This window comes from Melitaea cinxia, chromosome 10, assembly GCF_905220565.1.
Source record: "Melitaea cinxia chromosome 10, ilMelCinx1.1, whole genome shotgun sequence".
NCBI lineage: Eukaryota > Metazoa > Arthropoda > Insecta > Lepidoptera > Nymphalidae > Melitaea > Melitaea cinxia.
Genome location: NC_059403.1, coordinates 4584215 through 4605810, shown reverse-complemented (window position 1 = coordinate 4605810; position 21596 = coordinate 4584215). Strand labels below are relative to the sequence as shown.

At 39.3% G+C, this 21596-nt stretch overlaps 1 protein-coding gene across 1 annotated transcript; it reads left to right on the top strand.

The window, feature by feature from the left end:
* Positions 1–479: 479 nt before the first annotated feature.
* On the top strand, positions 480–20421 carry LOC123656988 (exocyst complex component 6). Its single transcript, XM_045592595.1, has 17 exons — positions 480–560; positions 6111–6238; positions 6397–6546; positions 7280–7385; positions 7941–8079; positions 8369–8549; positions 8786–8861; positions 9241–9373; positions 10221–10514; positions 12468–12603; positions 13664–13749; positions 14541–14751; positions 17422–17514; positions 17845–17959; positions 18876–18972; positions 19406–19606; positions 19923–20421. Exons 2-17 carry the CDS (start codon positions 6218–6220, stop codon positions 20161–20163), a joined length of 2280 nt encoding a protein of 759 aa, XP_045448551.1. The 5' UTR covers positions 480–560; positions 6111–6217; the 3' UTR covers positions 20164–20421.
* Positions 20422–21596: the final 1175 nt, after the last annotated feature.

Below are 21596 nucleotides of genomic sequence, written 5' to 3'. Positions count from 1 at the left end.
GGACGATAGTTTAACGTGACAATGTCATTACAAAACATCTCCTCAGACGCACAGGCCAATCGAGTGGAAAAAAAATAGATGCGGCGGAAGCGTACAATGAGCGTAACGGGACAATGAATGATTCTTTTTTGTATATGTTCTGATTCGGCGTTCATCGATTTATTAGACATTGTTACGTCAAAAAATAACCGTGTAGGTAAAAGGGTTCTCATAGATAAAGCAACATTTATGTATAATTTGTGTAATTTGGTCTATTTGTATCACGGTCTTTGGTACAAGACCGTAGTTTATATAACAAAATCCTATAAATAAATATGAATAATTTTATTCTTCTTTAATGTCAATATTTTAACTTGTAATAATTTAAGATGTTTATACCTAAATTAAGTTCTTAGGGAGACAGTGAAAAATTTGAAAAAAAAAACAACAAAAACATTAAAAAAAAAACATCAAACATTTCCAAACGAAACTGTCAAATTTCCAATTACTTTGAATTTGTCACTGTCACGATGATGTCGATTAATTTCTGTCTGTTCTATTAGGCAAAAGCCAAATAATAGGTTTAGGTTGAATCGTTTTTTTCCGCTTGCGTTAGCTGTGGTCAACACACGTGTTTTAGTGATCTTGGTGTCTTATTTCTTATTGTTTACAGTGTAAATAGTAGATTATTGTGGGATTAGTGGTTAAACTAACATTATTATTGTAGGTAAGTGTTTAATTATAATTGTGTTGTAAGTTTAGTGTATATATTTAATTTTAAAAATGGATCTCGATCGTCCTCCAGACCCGCCAGATACGGGTGGTTCTACTGACGATAGAATTACATCTGAATCCTCTTCCTCTCATCAAAATATGAGAAAACGCCCAGCTATTAACTCTTCCAGCGATTCCTCTTCTAAAAAAATTATTGTACATCCATCCACGGCTAGCCCGTCAATACAATCTCTTTACACACACCCATCCTTTTCCGAAGGCCCTAAGAGTTACTCTGATGACGACAAAGGTCCCTTCATTGTCCATGTTGCCCGTGAAACCCCAGACCCAGCCTCAGGAACTACTATTCGCGCTTTGAAATTCGGCCAATTTTTACACACACACAAAATTGGCTCGGTTGTGAAAGACGGCGTTAAAAATGTAGGCAGAAACAAGATTTCTGTTGAATTTATTTCAGCTCAAACTGCAAATGATTTCTTAAAAAATCCCATATTAGGAATGTGTAAGTTCAATGCTTCTGTACCGACTTACAATATAACTAGAATGGGTCTTGTAAAGGGTATTCCGGTTGACTGGTCAATGGAGGAATTAGTGGAGTCATTAGAGCTCCCATCTGGCTGCGGTTCAATTATGAAAGCTCGTAGGCTTAATCGCAAAAACATTCAGGAAGGCGTAGTCACTTGGGTCCCAACCCAGTCAGTGGTTCTAACTTTTAGAGGTCAAATCCTCCCAAGTAGAGTTTATTCGTTCCATACATCATTACCAGTTGAGACCTATAATTTACCTACCATACAGTGCCTAAATTGTTGCCGTTTTGGCCACATTAAGACACAATGCAGGTCACAGCCAAGGTGCTACAAGTGTTCAAAATCGCACACAGGTGAGTCATGCGACGTAACTAAAGAAAATGCCACTTGCTTACATTGCTCTGGTAGGCATTTTACAACCGAGAAGGACTGTCCTGAATACCTCCGTCAAATTAAAATTAAAACCGATATGTCCACGGATAACATATCCTATATAGAAGCATCCTCTCGCTATCCTCCTGTTCGTCGGTCATATGCAGAGATGACAAAGGAAATGTTCACTCCCCCCGTATATATTCCCACTTCCTCAACACAACCTCCTTCTTCACCAAATAGGTCCTATCGTAAAACGGTAACGCATTATCCTCGTCCTGTAGCCGCTCTAGGCAAAGGGTACGATAAACAAGCCCATCAATCCATTGTAGGTGACATCCCTTCCTCTCTCCCTAATGGTTGTGCACTAAACAACCCTCAAAGTCCCCTAACCCCTTATAGTAGTAACCTATTAGAAAACCTCGTCCAAATGATCCTCAGTATTATTACTACATGTAATGATATGTCCTTACCGCCCAACGTTGCCGCATCACTTGCTCAACTCTTTTCTATTCTTAAAAATGGCCCCACTCAGCTTCCTTCAATGGAACTGTAAGAGCATCCGCCCAAAAAAACATGAAATCATATCCTTAATCAACCTGCATAATCCTGCCATTATTGCCATCTCTGAAACATGGTTAGTTCCAGGTTCTCGTTTTCGGGTTCCGGGTTTCTTCTGTTTGAGAGATGACAGAAGTGATGGGTATGCGGGTAGTGCCATCCTTATTCGGCACAAAATCCCCTTCTCCCAAATCCCCATATCCTCCCCCAGCCAGCACATCAATGCTGTTGCTGTTAGATCCTGTGACATTTCCTTTTTATCTCTGTATATTCCTCATCCTAGTCCTTCCCTTATCCCTGAACTCCGTTCTATCTTTTCCTCTCTTCCTAGCCCTGTTCTTGTCATGGGAGATTTCAACTCCCATCACACCTCCTGGGGATCCCACCTTACTGATGGTTTTGCTCTCCTGTTGTTGGACGTCTTTGATGAATTCAACTTTTGCATTCTCAATGATGGTTCACCAACTCGGAGAGCTTATCCTAATCAGAACCCCAAATCTGCTGTAGACCTTTCCTTAGCCTCCCCTTCCTTAGCTTCTATGTTGTCCTGGAAAGCCCTCCCATCCACTTTTGGCAGTGATCACTTTCCCATTATCCTTGCTATGCACTTACGACCTTCCCTGCCTTCTAACCCTATCCCTATTCATAAATTTAAATTGAATTTTTCTAATTTCTCTCCTTATGCTGAATCTGTTGATAGCATGATTGACATCCTCCCTGATTCTCAAGATGATGGAAATATTTTAATTTGTTATGATCTTTTTCTTAATGCTATTTTAAATTCTGCTAATACCCATTTTCCTAAAAAGCACCACTCAAAAACACGTTTGCTTTCCACCCCCTGGTGGGATGAGGATTGCAAACGCCTGGCTGAACTAAGATCGGAAGCAGAAAAGGCATACTCTCTGAACATGTGCCCTGAAAACTTTATCAGGTATCAAAAATTGGATGCCAAGTTTAAACGCTTGGTGTCAAAAAAGAAAAAATTTTGTTGGGTTCGCTTCTGTGAATCCCTTACTCCCCGCTCTCCTCCACGTCTAGTTTGGAACCAACTTAAAAAATTTCGCCGCTCCCTAGCCTCTGATAGCCTATCCTCTAATGATCCTTCTGTATGGCTTAATGATTTTGCAGACAAACTCGCCCCTCCCTTTGTCCCTTGTGAGGACAACATCTTTACTTCAATGCCAGCATCTATCTCGGATGAAATGGATGCCCCCTTTTCTTTTTCTGAGCTTCAGTGTGCTCTGAATGGATTGAAAGATTCAACACCTGGGGAAGATGGCATTCCATACTCTCTTATCCAAAATTTAAATGATAAAGCAAAACATTGCTATCTTAACATAATTAACACCTTGTTTATGACAGGAATCGTCCCGCAATCATGGAAGTCTCAAATTATTATCCCAATATTAAAACAAGGTAAAAATCCCTTAGACAGTAATTCTTATCGTCCTATTGCTTTATCGTCTACTCTGGCAAAAGTTACTGAGCACCTTTTGAAAAATCGCCTGGAATGGATAGTGGAAAGTAGAAACATTCTGTCTCCCTCCCAATTTGGCTTCCGGAAGGGTTTCAGCACAACTGACAGTTTAAGCTTACTCACAACAGACATTCGATTAGCTTTTGCTAAGGGAGAATATCTTATAGGCATTTTTCTGGACGTAGCGTCTGCATACGATAGTGTCCTTCTTCCGATACTCAGGCAGAAAATGCACCAGCTGAGTATTCCGCCAAGAATGGTTCATTTTATATGTAGTATGCTATCTTGCAGAACAATATCTGTGAGACATCCACTATTTGTGCTTCCTCCCAGATTTATCTGGAAGGGTCTCCCTCAAGGCTCTGTCCTCAGTCCCTTGCTCTATAGTATTTATACACATGATCTCGATATGTCTGTTGATAGCTTTTGTAACATTTTGCAGTATGCAGATGACATTGTTTTATATCATAGTTCAAATTCAGTAGAAAATTTATCTTTTCGACTTAACTCTGCTTTGCATTACCTAGGCCAGTGGCTGGGTGACAATGGTCTATCTTTATCGATAAACAAATGCCAGGCTGTCACCTTTACCAGGAAAAGAGTAGCCCCTGTCTTTGATTTGGTTTATCAGGGTGAGCGCATCAACCTGGTGGACAAGGCAAAATTTCTTGGTATAATACTCGACAGCAAACTGAATGGATTTTCCCACATAGAATATATTTCCAAAAAGTGTGAAAAATCACTTAATGTATTAAGAGCAGTATCAGGTGTATGGTGGGGTGCACATCCCTACTGCTTAAAATTAATTTATCATGCCCTTGTACGTAGTCATATGGATTATTGTCTGTTTGTTTTAGACCCTATTAGTAAGTCACTATCACAAAAGTTAAATAAAATCCAATACAAAAGCCTACGGATTATCCTAGGTGCCATGAAATCGTCGCCTACTAATGTCCTACAGGTTGAGTGTGTTGACCCTCCTTTGCAAATCAGAAGACAATTTTTAAGCGATCGTTTTGTCATAAAATCATTACAGCTGTCTTCCCATCCTCTTTGGCCTAAACTCAACAAGCTCTCCCAACTCTGCAACCCAAACCGGCCACGTTCCTACATTTTAATCAGCTACATCAAATTTTCAAACCTCCCAAATCCTCTCTCAACCTTTTGTATCAATCCCTTATTCTCTACTTCCTTCAAAGCCCTTACCTTCAATGTTCCTATCGTCACAGATTTGGGTCTGAAAAAAGGAGATCCTGGTATAAAGTTAAAATTTCAAGAAATTCTTCATCAAAATTGGTTAAATCATCATCATATATATACCGATGCATCTAAACTTTCCCCGTCCAGCTGTGTTGGTGCTGCCTGCTGGATCCCTAAATTTAAAATCATTCTCCAATTTAAGTGTCCCCCTGAAACATCTGTGTTTACCGGTGAAGCTATTGCTATACTGGAAGCCATCCTCTTTGCCCTCTCCCATGACTTAGGACCGACAGTAATTTTCACTGACTCACTAAGTTGTCTCTTAGCCATTAAGGAAAATCCCTTTCGTAGCAAATTGAAAATTTCTATTGTTTTTAAGATTAGAGAGGCTTTGCTCTCTTGCAGTCAAAAGGGTCTGCATATTCTGCTCGTCTGGATTCCAGGCCATTCAGGCATTGCAGGCAATGAGACAGCAGATTCGTGTGCTAAAGCTGCAATCCAAACTGGTATCCTTGATCACTACAAAAACTCCTGCCAAGACCTTCGTTCCCTAGCCAAAATCCATATGGACAAGTCCTGGAATTTATCTTGGAGTTCATCAAAATTGGTAAAGGGTAAATTTTACTCAAATATACAACCAGACATCCCAAGACGCCCTTGGTTTTCTCTTCATAGACATGCTCGTCGTTGGGTAACATCTAGCATATGTCGCTTACGTCTTGGCCATGCGTGTACACCTGTTCATCTGGCCAAAATCAGAGTTCGTGACCACTCATTGTGTGAATGTGGCCTTGACGAAGGCACGGTTTCCCACATCCTTTTTTCCTGTCCCAAACTCATCCGTCCTATATACGACATCCTTCCCCATGATATTCCCCGCCCTATAAATGTTCAATGTTTGTTAATGTTGGTGTTTAGTCCCTATTGTAGATTTTTGTGTAAATATTTTGAAATAAATAAAATTAAGTTGTAAATAAATCATGTGTCTGTCCTAGTGTAATTATTTTGTAATAGTTTAGTTACTAACAGCTGTAGTCTTAGTTTAACATTAAATGTTTGTGTTGTTTTAGGTTATGGTGTAACAATGAAAGTCTGACTATTTTGCCTGTTTTCAAAATTAAATAGAGACTGTTATCTCTACTGCACCGACCAATTAATCTCCTTCGTGTGTTCTCCACTCTACGTGACATTGGCGGAATCAACCGTGCTACTTTGGCACAACTGAAAGCCATTAAACCAATCAATCAATCAATTAGGTTTAGGTTTTCAAACTAAAATTCGTCGATATTACATTCATTTTTATCTAAATATAATGTAAAGTTTGTGATACATACAGGTTTATAGTTTTAATAGTGTTTTCAACATGACTAACGCGACTATACAGGTATTACGCCCACAAATATTAGTTAACTTTTCTCTATTAATTAATTAATTAAATAATATACTACAAAAATGTTGATCCTTTTTTAGTTTATTAATTGACAGAATGTACTTGTACTGTACGAAAACATACATGAAATGATTATTATACATTTTTTTAAGGAAATAGAAGGTATTGATGATTATTGGGGACCAGCCTTCAGATCAGTCTATGAAGGTGAAGGTGGCCATGAAGCTTTCGTCCAGCAACTAGATGAAAGAATACAGCAGCATGACAAGGAGATTGAAAAATTGTGCAATTTTTACTATCAGGTATGTATAAAATAAATTGTATATTGTGTTGTTAAATATCCAAAACTGTAAAGAAAAACTGTGGCATTTTATAATTAATGTTTATATCTACTATCTTTATATGATATTGTCACTATTGATTCAAACAGTAAAAATGGTTAAAAATAATTCAAATTTACTTTTTATTTATTACTATTTGTACCCTGCTTCATCGCTAAATGGGCTATCCAAAACAAAACAAATTTTTAAATATGAAGCAGTAGTTCCTGAAATTTATTTATTAAAAAACAAAGAAACTTTTCAGCTGTAAAATATTAGTGTAGATTGTGAAATGGATAAGAATATTTGAATAAAAATATACAGCAAGTATTCAAAATAATTTCCATGTAATTTACAAATTTTGATAGTATCTAAATTAGTAAAAATGAATCATTAAATTGTACAAATGTGCTAAACTTCTAAACAACTGCATCTAATTGGATAAATTTTTTTTCATGTTCTAAAAAAAATTAAAGAAAGATAATATATGCATGAAAAAAATAATTACAGTATGAAGTTAGCCTGGTTTCTCTCCCTCTCTCCTACCTGATTAGTTAAATGGTTAGATCTATCAGTTCAGGTTCAATTATGTGCTGGATTTTCAACATTGAAAAAAAAAGGATTCTGTCTCAGCTGCAACTTGCAACTGGAGTTTACTTCTATTAAAATCTCTTGTATTAAAATTTTTATTAGAAAATATTAATTTTTTTTGCAGGGTTTTATTGACTCAATTCGAGAACTGCTGCAAGTGAGATCACATGCTGAAGAGCTTCATGCAGAGATATCTAATGTTGATGCTAATGTTAAGGATTCAACTGAAAGTGAGTATCGAAAATGTTATGACTCCGACATCCAATAGCATAATGATACTTAAGATGATCCTCATTTGTTTATATAAATTCCATAATCTCGGGAAGAACTAATCTTGGTTTTATTTGGTTATATGAATACTTAGACTTATTTTTTTTCAAAAGCCATTTATATAGTTGGTAGTTTATATGCTAAAAGAAATCACTATTTCTAAAATAATTTAAAAACGTGATATTTACCACGTTTTTTTATTTTCATTTAGCGGAGCTCGATATTTCGTCATAATCTGCGTATGTCTTGTTCATTCGTTTTTAAATATTTTTGGAATAAAAATAAGCATGTTAATTTAAAATCTTAAGTCACTATTGGACTCGTGGTTAGAGCATTAGTTAAACAGGGTGGAATGGTTAAGGTCACCTAGAGACATAAAAATTATAATTAACTTTAAAATTTTATTAATGTACTTTGAAGATCATTAAATATGAAGTTTAAAAATAAAAAATTAGTTATCTTTTGTACCATTGTAACTGTTTTTGCTAAAAATTTATAGAGTTGTTCTCTTATAGGTCTCTGTACTAGAGCAGAAGAGTTGATCCGAGCACGTAGAGTGGAGCTTAATATAGCTGCAACTATAGAAAAGATGGAGCTATGTCTACCGTTGTTGACTACATATTCAAAGTTGAAGAGCCAAGTAGAAGCTAAGAGGTATGAAAGAATATTTAGAATTGCCTGTTCTGTTATCTCCCATTAAAATATAGACTATTTTACTTGGTAATAATACAGTAATCGGCTGGTAAACATTTTTCTTAAATTGGTCCAGTAATTTTGTTGGAAACAAAAATCAAATCTAGGATAGATTACCTTACAACATAAATACACAACCTTGTTCCACTTTATCTCTGTATCGATTTCATTAATTATTTTAAGAATTCTAATATTTTGTAGATGCCAGAAAATTTATGGAAATTGTGCTGAAAATATCATTTATATACAGGTATTATCCAGCATTAAAAACGCTAGAGCAATTAGAACACGTATTGCTTCCCCGCGTGGGTCCATACAAGTGGTGCGCACAGATCTCAGCCGATATACCGCGTTTGAGGCAAGCGATACAGGATGCGTCCATGGCAGATCTCAGAGATTTCCTCGAGAATATAAGAAAATTAAGCCCGCAGGTGTGTAACAAGCCATAATTTTTTTAAGTAACACATTTCAATAAACCCGTCTAACCTAATGTGCTATTTTAAAACCTGTAATATTTCTCCATTTAATGTTTCAATTTGAAAAGCGAATATAATTTTAAAATAGAATTAAATATTTAAAAAAGTTTTACATTGTATATAATTATAGCTGTTGCAATATTTTTATTTTTTGGTTTAATGTAGTTTTAAAGAAATTGTGGTAATTTTAGGTGGGGGCTATGGCCTTGGTACAAACTCAAGACATGCTCGGAAGAAGTTTGGCAAACATTGTCAAGAATAAGAAAGGTAAATAACCATTAAAGTCATATTTATCTGTTATGTTATAGCATGATAAATATAATTTTGTGTGTTAAATTTTTATTTTTATTCCAATTACACTTTTTGAAATTTTTTTGATAGATAAACTAAGTAAAAAGCTTATAGTTTTTTTTTTTGTGTAAATGTCTAAGTTGAGCAAAAGACATCATCTTTCATATAGAAGGAACATAAGAACTTGTCTTGTTAAAATGCTCTACTGCAGATTGGATGATTTACTTCACTAATAGATACATTTATAATTGTATACTATCTTTATCTTTTGCACTACTAGCCTAGATATATAACTGCTGTTGAACCATTTTACCACAACCACCATCGTATATCTTATTATCAAATTTAATTTCAGAAAATCCTCTGCAAAGCAGGGAAAGTAGCGGTCCTCAGTGTCCACATGAATTGGTCGACTTCAGTCCTTTACACAGATGTCTACACATACACACTGTGTTGGGAGCTAAGAATGATTTTGTCCAGTATTACAGGTAAGAAGATATTAAAGCAATGTAAATGTATTTGATCAAACAGCTCATAAATGTCCTGATAGTGATCATAAAATCAAATAAATGCCTTCTCCCAACATTAGATTGCATAATTTAGGTAACATATTCTTCAATATTTTTGATGTTTCAAGAAACCAAAAATCTCTTTAGTTTTATCACTCGCAGACTGCTTATATATGATTCAGCCTATAATATCCTACTATTGAGCATGGGCCTCTTTCTCCATGTAAGAGAAGGAATGGAGCTTAATCCACCACACTGCTCCTCTGTGGGTTGGCGAATATATTCCCTACTATGAGTTACGATTGCTATCTGGTGTCTATGATAACAACCGGGACCGAATGCTTAACGTGCTCTCCGAGATACGGTGGGAAGACAAACAGGGGCAGACATCATAACTGGAAAGGAATATTTGTAGATATAAATATCCATCCCGACGGGAAATCGAACCCGCAAACCGGTGTTTTGGGCGCCTGCACGCACTACTACACCAGAGCGGTTATTGTCTGCTTATATGCTGTATGTTAATATAGATTGGCTTTTATTGGTTTGGTATTTCTTATTTTTTATTTACTTAAACTATTATGTCATATTAGTATATTACAGTTATTACGTATATATATTTGTGCATACAATAAGAACCGGCAATCGTCTCATTTAATCTTAAATCACTATTATTATACATAAGATGTTAACTATTAAAAAAAGAAAAATAAATAAAATGTTATATAAGTATTTTATACTAACAATAATTTAAGACCCTTCTAATTTTTGTTACCTAAAATTAATTTAGTATTAATGTATATTTACTTGTCTGTTTAATTAACAGAGCTCAACGCAAGCAACAAGCGAGACTGGTCCTAATACCCTCATCTGGCAACCTTCATGACTCGATCCAGAGTATGAAAAGCTACCTGAACGCTGTTCTTGGTTTCTTCATCCTCGAGGAACATCTCCTGACCACCGGAGCCGGTCTGGTCTCCAAGGACTGGTTGCTTGATACTTGGAGTATGTCTGTGACCAAGGTGGTTTCGATACTCAGGACTAATACGTCGCTGATAACGGATCCGACCCTAATGCTCAGTATCAAGCGGCAGATTGTACTCTTCATAAATGCTCTGAAGTATGTATGGCTTTCGAACCTTTTTATAGTATAATAGTTTCAGAAGTACATACATACATAAATCTGACCTGGTGAACTTCGTACTGCCATATTTTTTTTTTCGTGAAAAGATCGTTTTTTTTTTAATTTTCAAATTTTATTCTTACAATAACGAACTCAAAAAAGAATAATCCAATTTGCTGTAGTTGTTGGGAACGTTGTAGTTGTTTAATTTTTAAAATATAGAAATAGTGTATCAACCTCATTATTGTTTCGCGTCTTAATAATGTTTTTCTTAAGGGGCTTCCATTATACACGTGATTTTTTTCAACAACTTTTTAATCCCCTATCTGGTGATGTAATGAGGTTTTAGATCATACCCATAAATCGTAAAAATAGTATTTTTTAAACGGTTTTATTTAGCTCACCCCGTTTGTTTTATTTTTTATTTATTCTTTATTCTTGGGTCAAATTTAGTAATTCAAATTTCACCCTCTTCCTGTCAACCGATTAATCTGAAATTTTGTATACACTTTGGATTTTGGTGACAATACAATTAAGTTTATTCATTATCATTATAAATTCAAGATGGCCGCCGCTACAAAATGGCGGATAATTTATGTTTTATTAATCCCATCAATATGGGTATCAAATGAAAGGGCTCAACAAGCAGAATACAATATACTATAAAAAAATTGAAATCCAAGATGGCGGCCGCTACAAAATGGCGGATAACGTAGGTTTTATCAATCCCATCAATATGGGTATCAAATGAAAGGGCTCAACAAGCAGAATACAATATACTATAAAAAATTGAAATACAAGATGGCGGCCGCTACAAAATGGCGGATAACGTAGGTTTTATCGATCCCATCAATATGGGTATCAAATGAAAGTGCTCAACCAGTATAATCAATGTACTTTAAAAAATTAAAATCCAAGATGGCGGCCTCTACAAAATGGCGGATAACTTAGGTTTTATCCATCCCATCAACATGGGTATCAAATGAAAGGTCTCAACAAGTAGAATACAATTTACTATGCAAAATTGAAATCTAAGCTGGCCGCCGCTACCAAATGTCTGATAACAATTTTTTATCAATCCCACCAATATGGGTATCAAATAAAAGGGCTTGACAAGAAGAATACAGTGCACTATACAACCTCAATATTTAAGATGGGCCTTGCAATAATGAAGCACTAAATGAATTAAACAGAATGCGAAATAAAAACTAAAAACTAGAAAATAAAAATAGGTAAAAAAACTTTTTAAGTTAAACGGTTTTATGTTAAACATACATTGCAATGTTTAAGATAAATGTACTAAAAACCAAAAAATAATAAAATAGATACAGTCGTGGGAATTATAAACATATGCATAGACTAGACTAAAATAAAACCGTGGGGCACGTCAATTGTGTAATTTCCTCACCGTCTGCGGGCCAACTGCCTATTTTAACGACGAATTAAACGATTCTTCTATCGCACATTAAGTCGATAATTTGTAGACAATTGACGTGCCCCACGGTTTTATTTTAGTCTAGTCTATGCATATGTTTATAATTCCCACGACTGTATCTATTTTATTATTTTTTGGTTTTTAGTACATTTATCTTAAACATTGCAATGTATGTTTAACATAAAACCGTTTAACTTAAAAAGTTTTTTTACCTATTTTTATTGGTACAAAGTATACTGGAATTTTCAGAATGCTATATTTGAATATAGGTATCTGATGAAATCTGATGAAATTTTGGACAACTAAGCATCGTGATAATAATGTCCAGACAGACATTAAGGTTGGAAAGTGCATGTTGGAAGTTCACTTAGATTAGAAATCGTGCATTTAACGGTAAATAAATACACGTGAGATGACATTACAGCCTAACTTCCTTCGTGATATTTTTGCTGAACCTTGCCTCACCTTTCGAGCTTCACGTGATTAATGACGACCCTTTATGATGTATTCCATAGATGCTACGGTCTCCCAACGGATCCTCTGCCGCTACTGTTACAAGAGATGGCAGAACATTACACCGAAGTACTAATGCAGAGATGGGTTGTCGTTTTCCGAGATATTCTAGACAACGCTTCCTTTTTACCTATTGAGGTAAGGACTAATATATATTTTGTGATTATAAGTTTGCTTTGATTATAGAATTTAAATGTGAAAAGAAATAATACATGATAATGACTTTTAAGAGATGATGGGACTTAATAAAACAAGTTAATTCGATAGTGGTGAACAGAGAAAAAATATTTTTTATTATCAGGAAGTGAATGAGAACATGAGGACGATTACAAGTATTCATTTGTTCGAAAAGAAAAAATACAGAAGAATGATTTTTATGCTTTGTTCAAATATTAAAAAATAGATGACATTACTAGTTTCTTTTAGAATACGATATTTAAATAAACTCCCAACAGGACTCGTATGTCGCGTTTGATAGTTGAAATAAATAGTGTTTCTTAAACAAACTTCAGTATTTTTATTTATCATTGCATAGGGTTAAATATAATTTAACAACTTTTTGGTTTACTTTTTACTGAATTCCACTGGTAATAAAATTTGTATTAATTTATTTACAACAAAAAAAATATATGGCAATATAAAATATCATTCACCAAATAGCTATATATAGAGCGATCGTTGGATCTTGATACTTTTTCGATAAAATCAGTATATTCCTCGTCATTTTTTTTTTCAATTAACTAGAAATCGATATTTAAAAATATCATGATCACGATTACGATTTAGCCTGTAACACTGTTCTATTGCGGGTTAGTTGATATATTTCCTACTATGAGCTACGATCGCTATCAGGTGTCTCTTATAACAACTAGGACCGACTGTTTAACGTACTCTCCTAAGCACGGTAGGGAGACCCACAAAGTCAGACAACAAGACCGGAAAGAAATATTTGTATAAATACAAATATCCACCCCGAGCGGAAATCGAATACACAATCGCCGGTGTGTGAGCGAATTGCTTTTTTCGATCAAACAAAAATATTAGAAACTAAATAATTTTTAGAAAATTGTTTCCTGAGTATCAAACTGAGTTGATACTACAATAGTTTACAGATACCATCCGATTTCTTTTCATTAAATGATTTTTAATATTTTATTTTAAGTGCTATAAAAATTGAGCTTGATTTCACTGTCACTAGGTTGAAAACCAAGAACAATACGACGCTGTTATGGATACATTTCCGTGTGATGGCGACGAAATGGAAACTCAACCTTTTCCGAGAAAGTAAGCTAGATTTATTTTTCTCATGAAATTCCCAAATCACCAATCAATAAATTAATGAAAATTATTTGAATTAATTCCCTGTCGCTTTCCCTTAAATAAGTACAATTTATGTGACTAAAAATGAAAATATCGTGGTCCCCAGAATAAATGAGTTTTGAACAGCTTTAAGTCAATTCGCATTTCGAACAAGTGACCATACTACCAACTATCAAAAACTAATGAGACTGTTAATAAAGTTCTCAAAAGTTTACCTACTTATCGACAGACTTAAGCAAAGATGTACAAAAACCGTGGCGATCCAGTCTGAAAGTCATTACCCCATAAGTCATCATTCCCTTACTTTAATTGAAAATGAGAGAATTGTGGTGACGGAATGACAAAATAAACCATAACCTAAAAAATGTCGCAACATAATTTACGTGCTCATAAACTCTTATGTACACTTTTTCGTATAATGGTTTAGTGTCGTCAGTGTATATGAGTAGCTAGTACTCAACGAGCTCTAACACAATCATATGTATATACTCGCGATCACAAATGTTTGGGTGTTCGCAAACGCGCACTCGTACGCATGCAATACGCACAAAGGTACACGTACAGCTCGCATAGATATACGAATGTTACCACGTTATTATTATTTAAGAGATGTATTGCACGTTATTATTATTAGAAGATCCTGATACCCTGTCACGAGCTTTCTAACAGGATAGTTCCACTATCTAAATACAGATGTCCACTGTTTAACATAAATTTTCTATTTTCAATACTTGAACGCTGGTAACGATCTGCAGGTTCCCGTTCTCGTCGATCGTGCCGGCGGTGTACGTGCAGGTGAAGGAGTTCATCTACGCGTGGCTGAAGTACTCGGCGGGGCTGGGGCTGGGCGGCGGCCGGCGCGCGGCGGCGGCGAGACACTCCGCCTCGCTCCTGCTGTCGCGCTCCTTCACCGGCTGCCTGTCCGCGCTGTTCCGCCGCCCGCTGCCGCTCATGCAGCTGGTGCAGGTCAGTGAACCGAACACTCCGCCTCGCTCCTGCTGTCGCGCTCCTTCACCGGCTGCCTGTCCGCGCTGTTCCGCCGCCCGCTGCCGCTCATGCAGCTGGTGCAGGTCAGTGAACCGAACACTCCGCCTCGCTCCTGCTGTCGCGCTCCTTCACCGGCTGCCTGTCCGCGCTGTTCCGCCGCCCGCTGCCGCTCATGCAGCTGGTGCAGGTCAGTGAACCGAACACTCCGCCTCGCTCCTGCTGTCGCGCTCCTTCACCGGCTGCCTGTCCGCGCTGTTCCGCCGCCCGCTGCCGCTCATGCAGCTGGTGCAGGTCAGTGAACCGAACACTCCGCTTCGCTCCTGCTGTCGCGCTCCTTCACCGGCTGCCTGTCCGCGCTGTTCCGCCGCCCGCTGCCGCTCATGCAGCTGGTGCAGGTCAGTGAACCGAACACTCCGCCTCGCTCCTGCTGTCGCGCTCCTTCACCGGCTGCCTGTCCGCGCTGTTCCGCCGCCCGCTGCCGCTCATGCAGCTGGTGCAGGTCAGTGAACCGAACACTCCGCCTCGCTCCTGCTGTCGCGCTCCTTCACCGGCTGCCTGTCCGCGCTGTTCCGCCGCCCGCTGCCGCTCATGCAGCTGGTGCAGGTCAGTGAACCGAACACTCCGCCTCGCTCCTGCTGTCGCGCTCCTTCACCGGCTGCCTGTCCGCGCTGTTCCGCCGCCCGCTGCCACTCATGCAGCTGGTGCAGGTCAGTGAACCGAACACTCCGCCTCGCTCCTACTGTCGCGCTCCTTCACCGGCTGCCTGTCCGCGCTGTTCCGCCGCCCGCTGCCGCTCATGCAGCTGGTGCAGGTCAGTGAACCGAACACTCCGCCTCGCTCCTGCTGTCGCGCTCCTTCACCGGCTGCCTGTCCGCGCTGTTCCGCCGCCCGCTGCCGCTCATGCAGCTGGTGCAGGTCAGTGAACCAAACACTCCGCCTCGCTCCTGCTGTCGCGCTCCTTCACCGGCTGCCTGTCCGCGCTGTTCCGCCGCCCGCTGCCGCTCATGCAGCTGGTGCAGGTCAGTGAACCGAACACTCCGCCTCGCTCCTACTGTCGCGCTCCTTCACCGGCTGCCTGTCCGCGCTGTTCCGCCGCCCGCTGCCGCTCATGCAGCTGGTGCAGGTCAGTGAACCGAACACTCCGCCTCGCTCCTGCTGTCGCGCTCCTTCACCGGCTGCCTGTCCGTGCTGTTCCGCCGCCCGCTGCCGCTCATGCAGCTGGTGCAGGTCAGTGAACCGAACACTCCGCCTCGCTCCTGCTGTCGCGCTCCTTCACCGGCTGCCTGTCCGCGCTGTTCCGCCGCCCGCTGCCGCTCATGCAGCTGGTGCAGGTCAGTGAACCGAACACTCCGCCTCGCTCCTACTGTCGCGCTCCTTCACCGGCTGCCTGTCCGCGCTGTTCCGCCGCCCGCTGCCGCTCATGCAGCTGGTGCAGGTCAGTGAACCGAACACTCCGCCTCGCTCCTGCTGTCGCGCTCCTTCACCGGCTGCCTGTCCGCGCTGTTCCGCCGCCCGCTGCCGCTCATGCAGCTGGTGCAGGTCAGTGAACCGAACACTCCGCCTCGCTCCTGCTGTCGCGCTCCTTCACCGGCTGCCTGTCCGCGCTGTTCCGCCGCCCGCTGCCGCTCATGCAGCTGGTGCAGGTCAGTGAACCGAACACTCCGCCTCGCTCCTGCTGTCGCGCTCCTTCACCGGCTGCCTGTCCGCGCTGTTCCGCCGCCCGCTGCCGCTCATGCAGCTGGTGCAGGTCAGTGAACCGAACACTCCGCCTCGCTCCTACTGTCGCGCTCCTTCACCGGCTGCCTGTCCACGCTGTTCCGCCGCCCGCTGCCGCTCATGCAGCTGGTGCAGGTCAGTGAACCGAACACTCCGCCTCGCTCCTACTATCGCGCTCCTTCACCGGCTGCCTGTCCGCGCAGTTCCGCCGCCCGCTGCCGCTCATGCAGCTGGTGCAGGTCAGTGAACCGAACACTCCGCCTCGCTCCTACTGTCGCGCTCCTTCACCGGCTGCCTGTCCGCGCTGTTCCGCCGCCCGCTGCCGCTCATGCAGCTGGTGCAGGTCAGTGAACCGAACACTCCGCCTCGCTCCTACTGTCGCGCTCCTTCACCGGCTGCCTGTCCGCGCTGTTCCGCCACCCGCTGCCGCTCATGCAGCTGGTGCAGGTCAGTGAACCGAACACTCCGCCTCGCTCCTACTGTCGCGCTCCTTCACCGGCTGCCTGTCCACGCTGTTCCGCCGCCCGCTCCCGCTCATGCAGCTGGTGCAGGTCAGTGAACCGAACACTCCGCCTCGCTCCTGCTGTCGCGCTCCTTCACCGGCTGCCTGTCCGCGCTGTTCCGCCGCCCGCTGCCGCTCATGCAGCTGGTGCAGGTCAGTGAACCGAACACTCCGCCTCGCTCCTGCTGTCGCGCTCCTTCACCGGCTGCCTGTCCGCGCTGTTCCGCCGCCCGCTGCCGCTCATGCAGCTGGTGCAGGTCAGTGAACCGGACACTCCGCCTCGCTCCTACTGTCGCACTCTTCACTGGCTGCCTGTTAACTGTAATTGCAGTCCGCAGACGATCTATCTCCTCCATTACTAGTGTTAAATAAACTTTTGAATGTGTGATGTTTTTCTTACTGATCATTTCATATTTACAATATTGTTACAGATAATAGTTGATACGCAGTATCTAGAGGATGCAACGTCGTTTTTGTACGAATTCATAAGTAACATTACTGGCGCTGAACTTGTCACTACTCAGGTACTTAAAAATTATCTCTGTACCATGTAGAATGAAAGGGGAGGGGGAAAGAAAGAGAGAGGATGAGAGTGGAGGGACAGGGAGACTAGGAGGGGGATATAGAGGGTGAGACGGAAGAGGGAAGGGGGGGGGAAGAGAGACATACAGATAGAGATAAAGAGAGAGAAGGAAATGTATGTGTTTAATATATCTCTTATAACTAAGAATCTTTATTATATTTTGTTTGTTTTTCTGGCCCTCCGATACGTGAATACATTCTATTATTCCGTTGTGTGCGAAGTTTTTATTAAATTTCTCAAAATTATTATATTGAAAATATGTGTTTTATAGACGGCAGGTAGTATGTTCCAAGCGGCGCGAGACGATGCCGAAAAGCAAATATGTGACAACTTGGAGAAGAAGGTCGATGAGTTTCTCGACCTTGAGAACTATGACTGGTTATTAGGTAAGAATAAAGATTTCAAAACCCAAATATATCTTATTTTGGGATATTGTTTTAAAGGATTATTCTTTAATTACATTTTTTCATGCTACTGAAATATTGATACTGAATGTCACTTTATTTTCAAGTTATGTCATATATATTTTTTCATCTTTCTGTTCTGGTATTTTTTTAAAAATGTTAATAAGTCTGTTTATCGAATAAGATTACAGAGTGATAAGAACTAACAAAGAATTAAAATGTTTGATCAAAATATACATTTGCCAGTGTTGTATAATGCAAATGTTATAATCTGTAAAATAATCATACTTGTGGCGCCATCTAGTAAGTTTTTTAGGAAGCCAAGGTTTGTCAATTGTCTTTGTTCTCCTCCTCTCTATTCTCTGTGTGTTAAAAATATTAATCGACCAATAAGGTGTATTATAATATAATATTAAAAGTTTCCACAAGTTTTTATTCATTAAACTTTTCCAACAGTCAGATTGATAGTGTTATGACCACTATCACCATACATAAATCTAGATTACTTTGTTATTCGTCTCGAGTAGATTTAATAATTTTAACAAATTTCTTCTTAATCGTATGACGTATTGCAATTTTGATGTAATGGTTCGACGGTGCTGCCATCTTTTGGGGGCGTGCCGCTGTCATTGTGACCATATTAATGACTGTCACCAACACATTTGCCTATTTGATTATATAAATATTTGTCTGCAGGTAACAAAACCTAAACAATTGTCTTTTCTTGCATCAAAAACTAGTTTCCTCCGTAATTTACATAATCTCATACTTGACACTGGCAGAATGTTGCACAACGAACAGTTGTGACGCTGACATGCCATAAATTAAAGAAGAAGAAGAAGATTATATAAATGGTTATGTAAGGTATATAATCCTAATATCTTGTTATATTTCTCAGTGGAACCGAGCGGTCAGGCCTCTTCATTCGTCACCGACATGCTAAGCTATCTGTCCGGAGTCTTGACGTCACTCGAACAATTACCTGAACGTGCTCGGTATGTACAACTATGTATTAAAAACATATATGTGTTGAAAAAAAAATCTAAAATTATTTGTTTTATACAGGAACAAAATTTAGAATTATCATTTCGAATCGGTGGTAAGCTTCCCTTTCAACTATAAAAATAAGTTACAATTAATATACTTTAAATTTGTAAAATGACGTTTCAAAGGTACTGTAAGCCTGCTTGAATAAAGTAATTTTATGATTTTGATTTTGGATGAATCAGTCTATTAACATATGATTGATTGATATTTGAAGATGTCAATGTATGATATATGAACGCATAAGCACGGCTATAATTTACAATGAATGGACGGCTTATGCAGAACTACCGTGACAGTGTAGCCGTTACTAGTCGTCTCTTAACATATCATAAAATTAAATTAGTCGAAAATTATATTTATGATAAAAACCTACCAAAACAGAGTGGCGGCAGTTCGAGCAGCGACGAACCGGATCGCGACGCGCCTGCGCAACCTACTGCTGGACCCGGCGGTGCGGCAGGTGTCGTCGGGCGCGCTGTACCAGCTGGACCTGGACGTCATCCAGTGCGAGCAGTTCGCGGCCGGAGAACCCGTTCCAGGCCTCAGAGAGGGCGAGCTGCTGGAACACTTCGCTAGCCTCAGGTACTCGCTGTCTCTACCACAGAGAAGGACTCGGAAGGTGTGAAACGGATTTTTAGATGGTGATGATAGGGGGCATCCGTAAATTACGTCTTCCTTGTCCTCGTCACAACTGGTCACATTTATGATCCCCCTCCCCTACCTGATGTGATGACACATATTCTGAAATTTTAAAAATACATCATAAAGTTTTTTGTTGGATATACTAATTTTTCAGATAGCTTAAATGGCAACCGGTAAAATGAACCGTAAGACCCTTAGTCGATGCTTAAACAACTGCTTAAATTCAATTTAGTCAATTTCGAATCATATTTTTCAGACAATTACTAGATCTCATAACAGGATGGGATTGGTCTTCCTACCTTCACGACGTCGGTATCGAAGGCGGCAAGTACGCGTTAGTGACTCCTCGCGACGCGGCTACACTTCTAGAAAAACTCAAAGAAGCAGAACAGAAGTCATCTGTCTTCTCCGTTTTGAAGAAGAATGAAAGAGACAGAAGAAAGTTGCTCGATACAGTGTTAAAACAACTTAAGCAGTTGCAGAATCAAGATGGATAGATTAATTTTTTATTATTATTTAATTGTTGTGTAATAATCATGTTATGAAAAATAATTTAAATAAGTAAACGTTTTCATTCCAATTTTTTAAGTCACATTGTGAATGAGATTTTCATTGTTATTTATTTTCTTTTTTTTTTCTAATTCCACGTAATAGATTTTAATTTAGTATAAAATTTGTTGTTGACAGTATTTTGAAAACATCTTTTATGTATTAAAAAGTGTAATATTAAAATAAATATCAACGTATTAAAATGATTTTGTTTTTTATTTCCTAAAAAGTTATTTTATTTGCTGGGAAATGCTTTTACGCACCTCGCCGACAAGGCTGGCGGGAGTGTAGGGCTCCAAGCCCGGTGGTACATAGCGGTGTGCACAGATCGCTTTCGCATGTTAGCGCGACGCCCCGCCCGCTAAAGAGCTGATAAACTAACCTTCTTTAGCCATCAATAACTATGATTATTTGCAAATGAAATATGTTGTAAGTGCTTATTATTATTTGACATTATTATATTTGCTATATTTAAATGTGATAATAATTTTTCTGGCCGATGCCTCACTTAAAAGATATAACAAGTAATCGTAGGAATGTATATAAAATAAATGTTAAAAAACTATTAAAGGACTACCATGTCAGACTTCGTGACTACGGTAGTTCTACCGATTTAGATTACAGTGCTAATAACTATTGAAAAAGAGCACATTGTAAATTAATAAAAGCAGGCTTTATCAAGAATAGTAAGTTTGATTTTATTTCTGGAACAATAAATATGACATATTTTTAGAACATATTTTTTACCTCCTTGGCCCTTTTGGATCTCGGGTAAATACTCCCATGTCTCCCATGTTCCAATGGTGTGGGGTAAGGTCTGTAATATTCTTAGGACGTACCTGATATTGCAAGATTCTATAGGCTACGGTAACCGCTTTTTATCTTTCGCTTGTGTACCTTGTGGTAAAAAAAAAGAAAACGACAGTCGAGGTTGTTGACGAGCGTTATATCTTTTACCGACAGTTTGAATTTTGAAATCTTTGTTGCAATTTGTAGGTATAAGAACTGCTAAGATGGAAATTATAATAAAATGCGTAGGTACATTTAAGGATGCTTCCTCAACAAATAGTAGAAATAAAATAAAGTTAAAAATTAAAGGGGTCCACATACTAGAAATATTTTTCATGTGTTTTTATCTCGTTTTCACTAAATTTGATAAATTTTTAAAAATGTTATCTTTCGTTTGTAAGTTAAACTCCCACGTATTTGTCGTTAATTGGATTGGCTTAAAATAATTTAAGTATTTATTGAAATGATTATAAAAAAATAATAATAAATAAACCATCGCAAACATCCTCAATAACTCAATAACAGTTATTGAGGATGTGCTCGCGAAACTGGCGGCGGGCGCTGGTTTAGAAAAATGAGAGTGGCCGTCGAC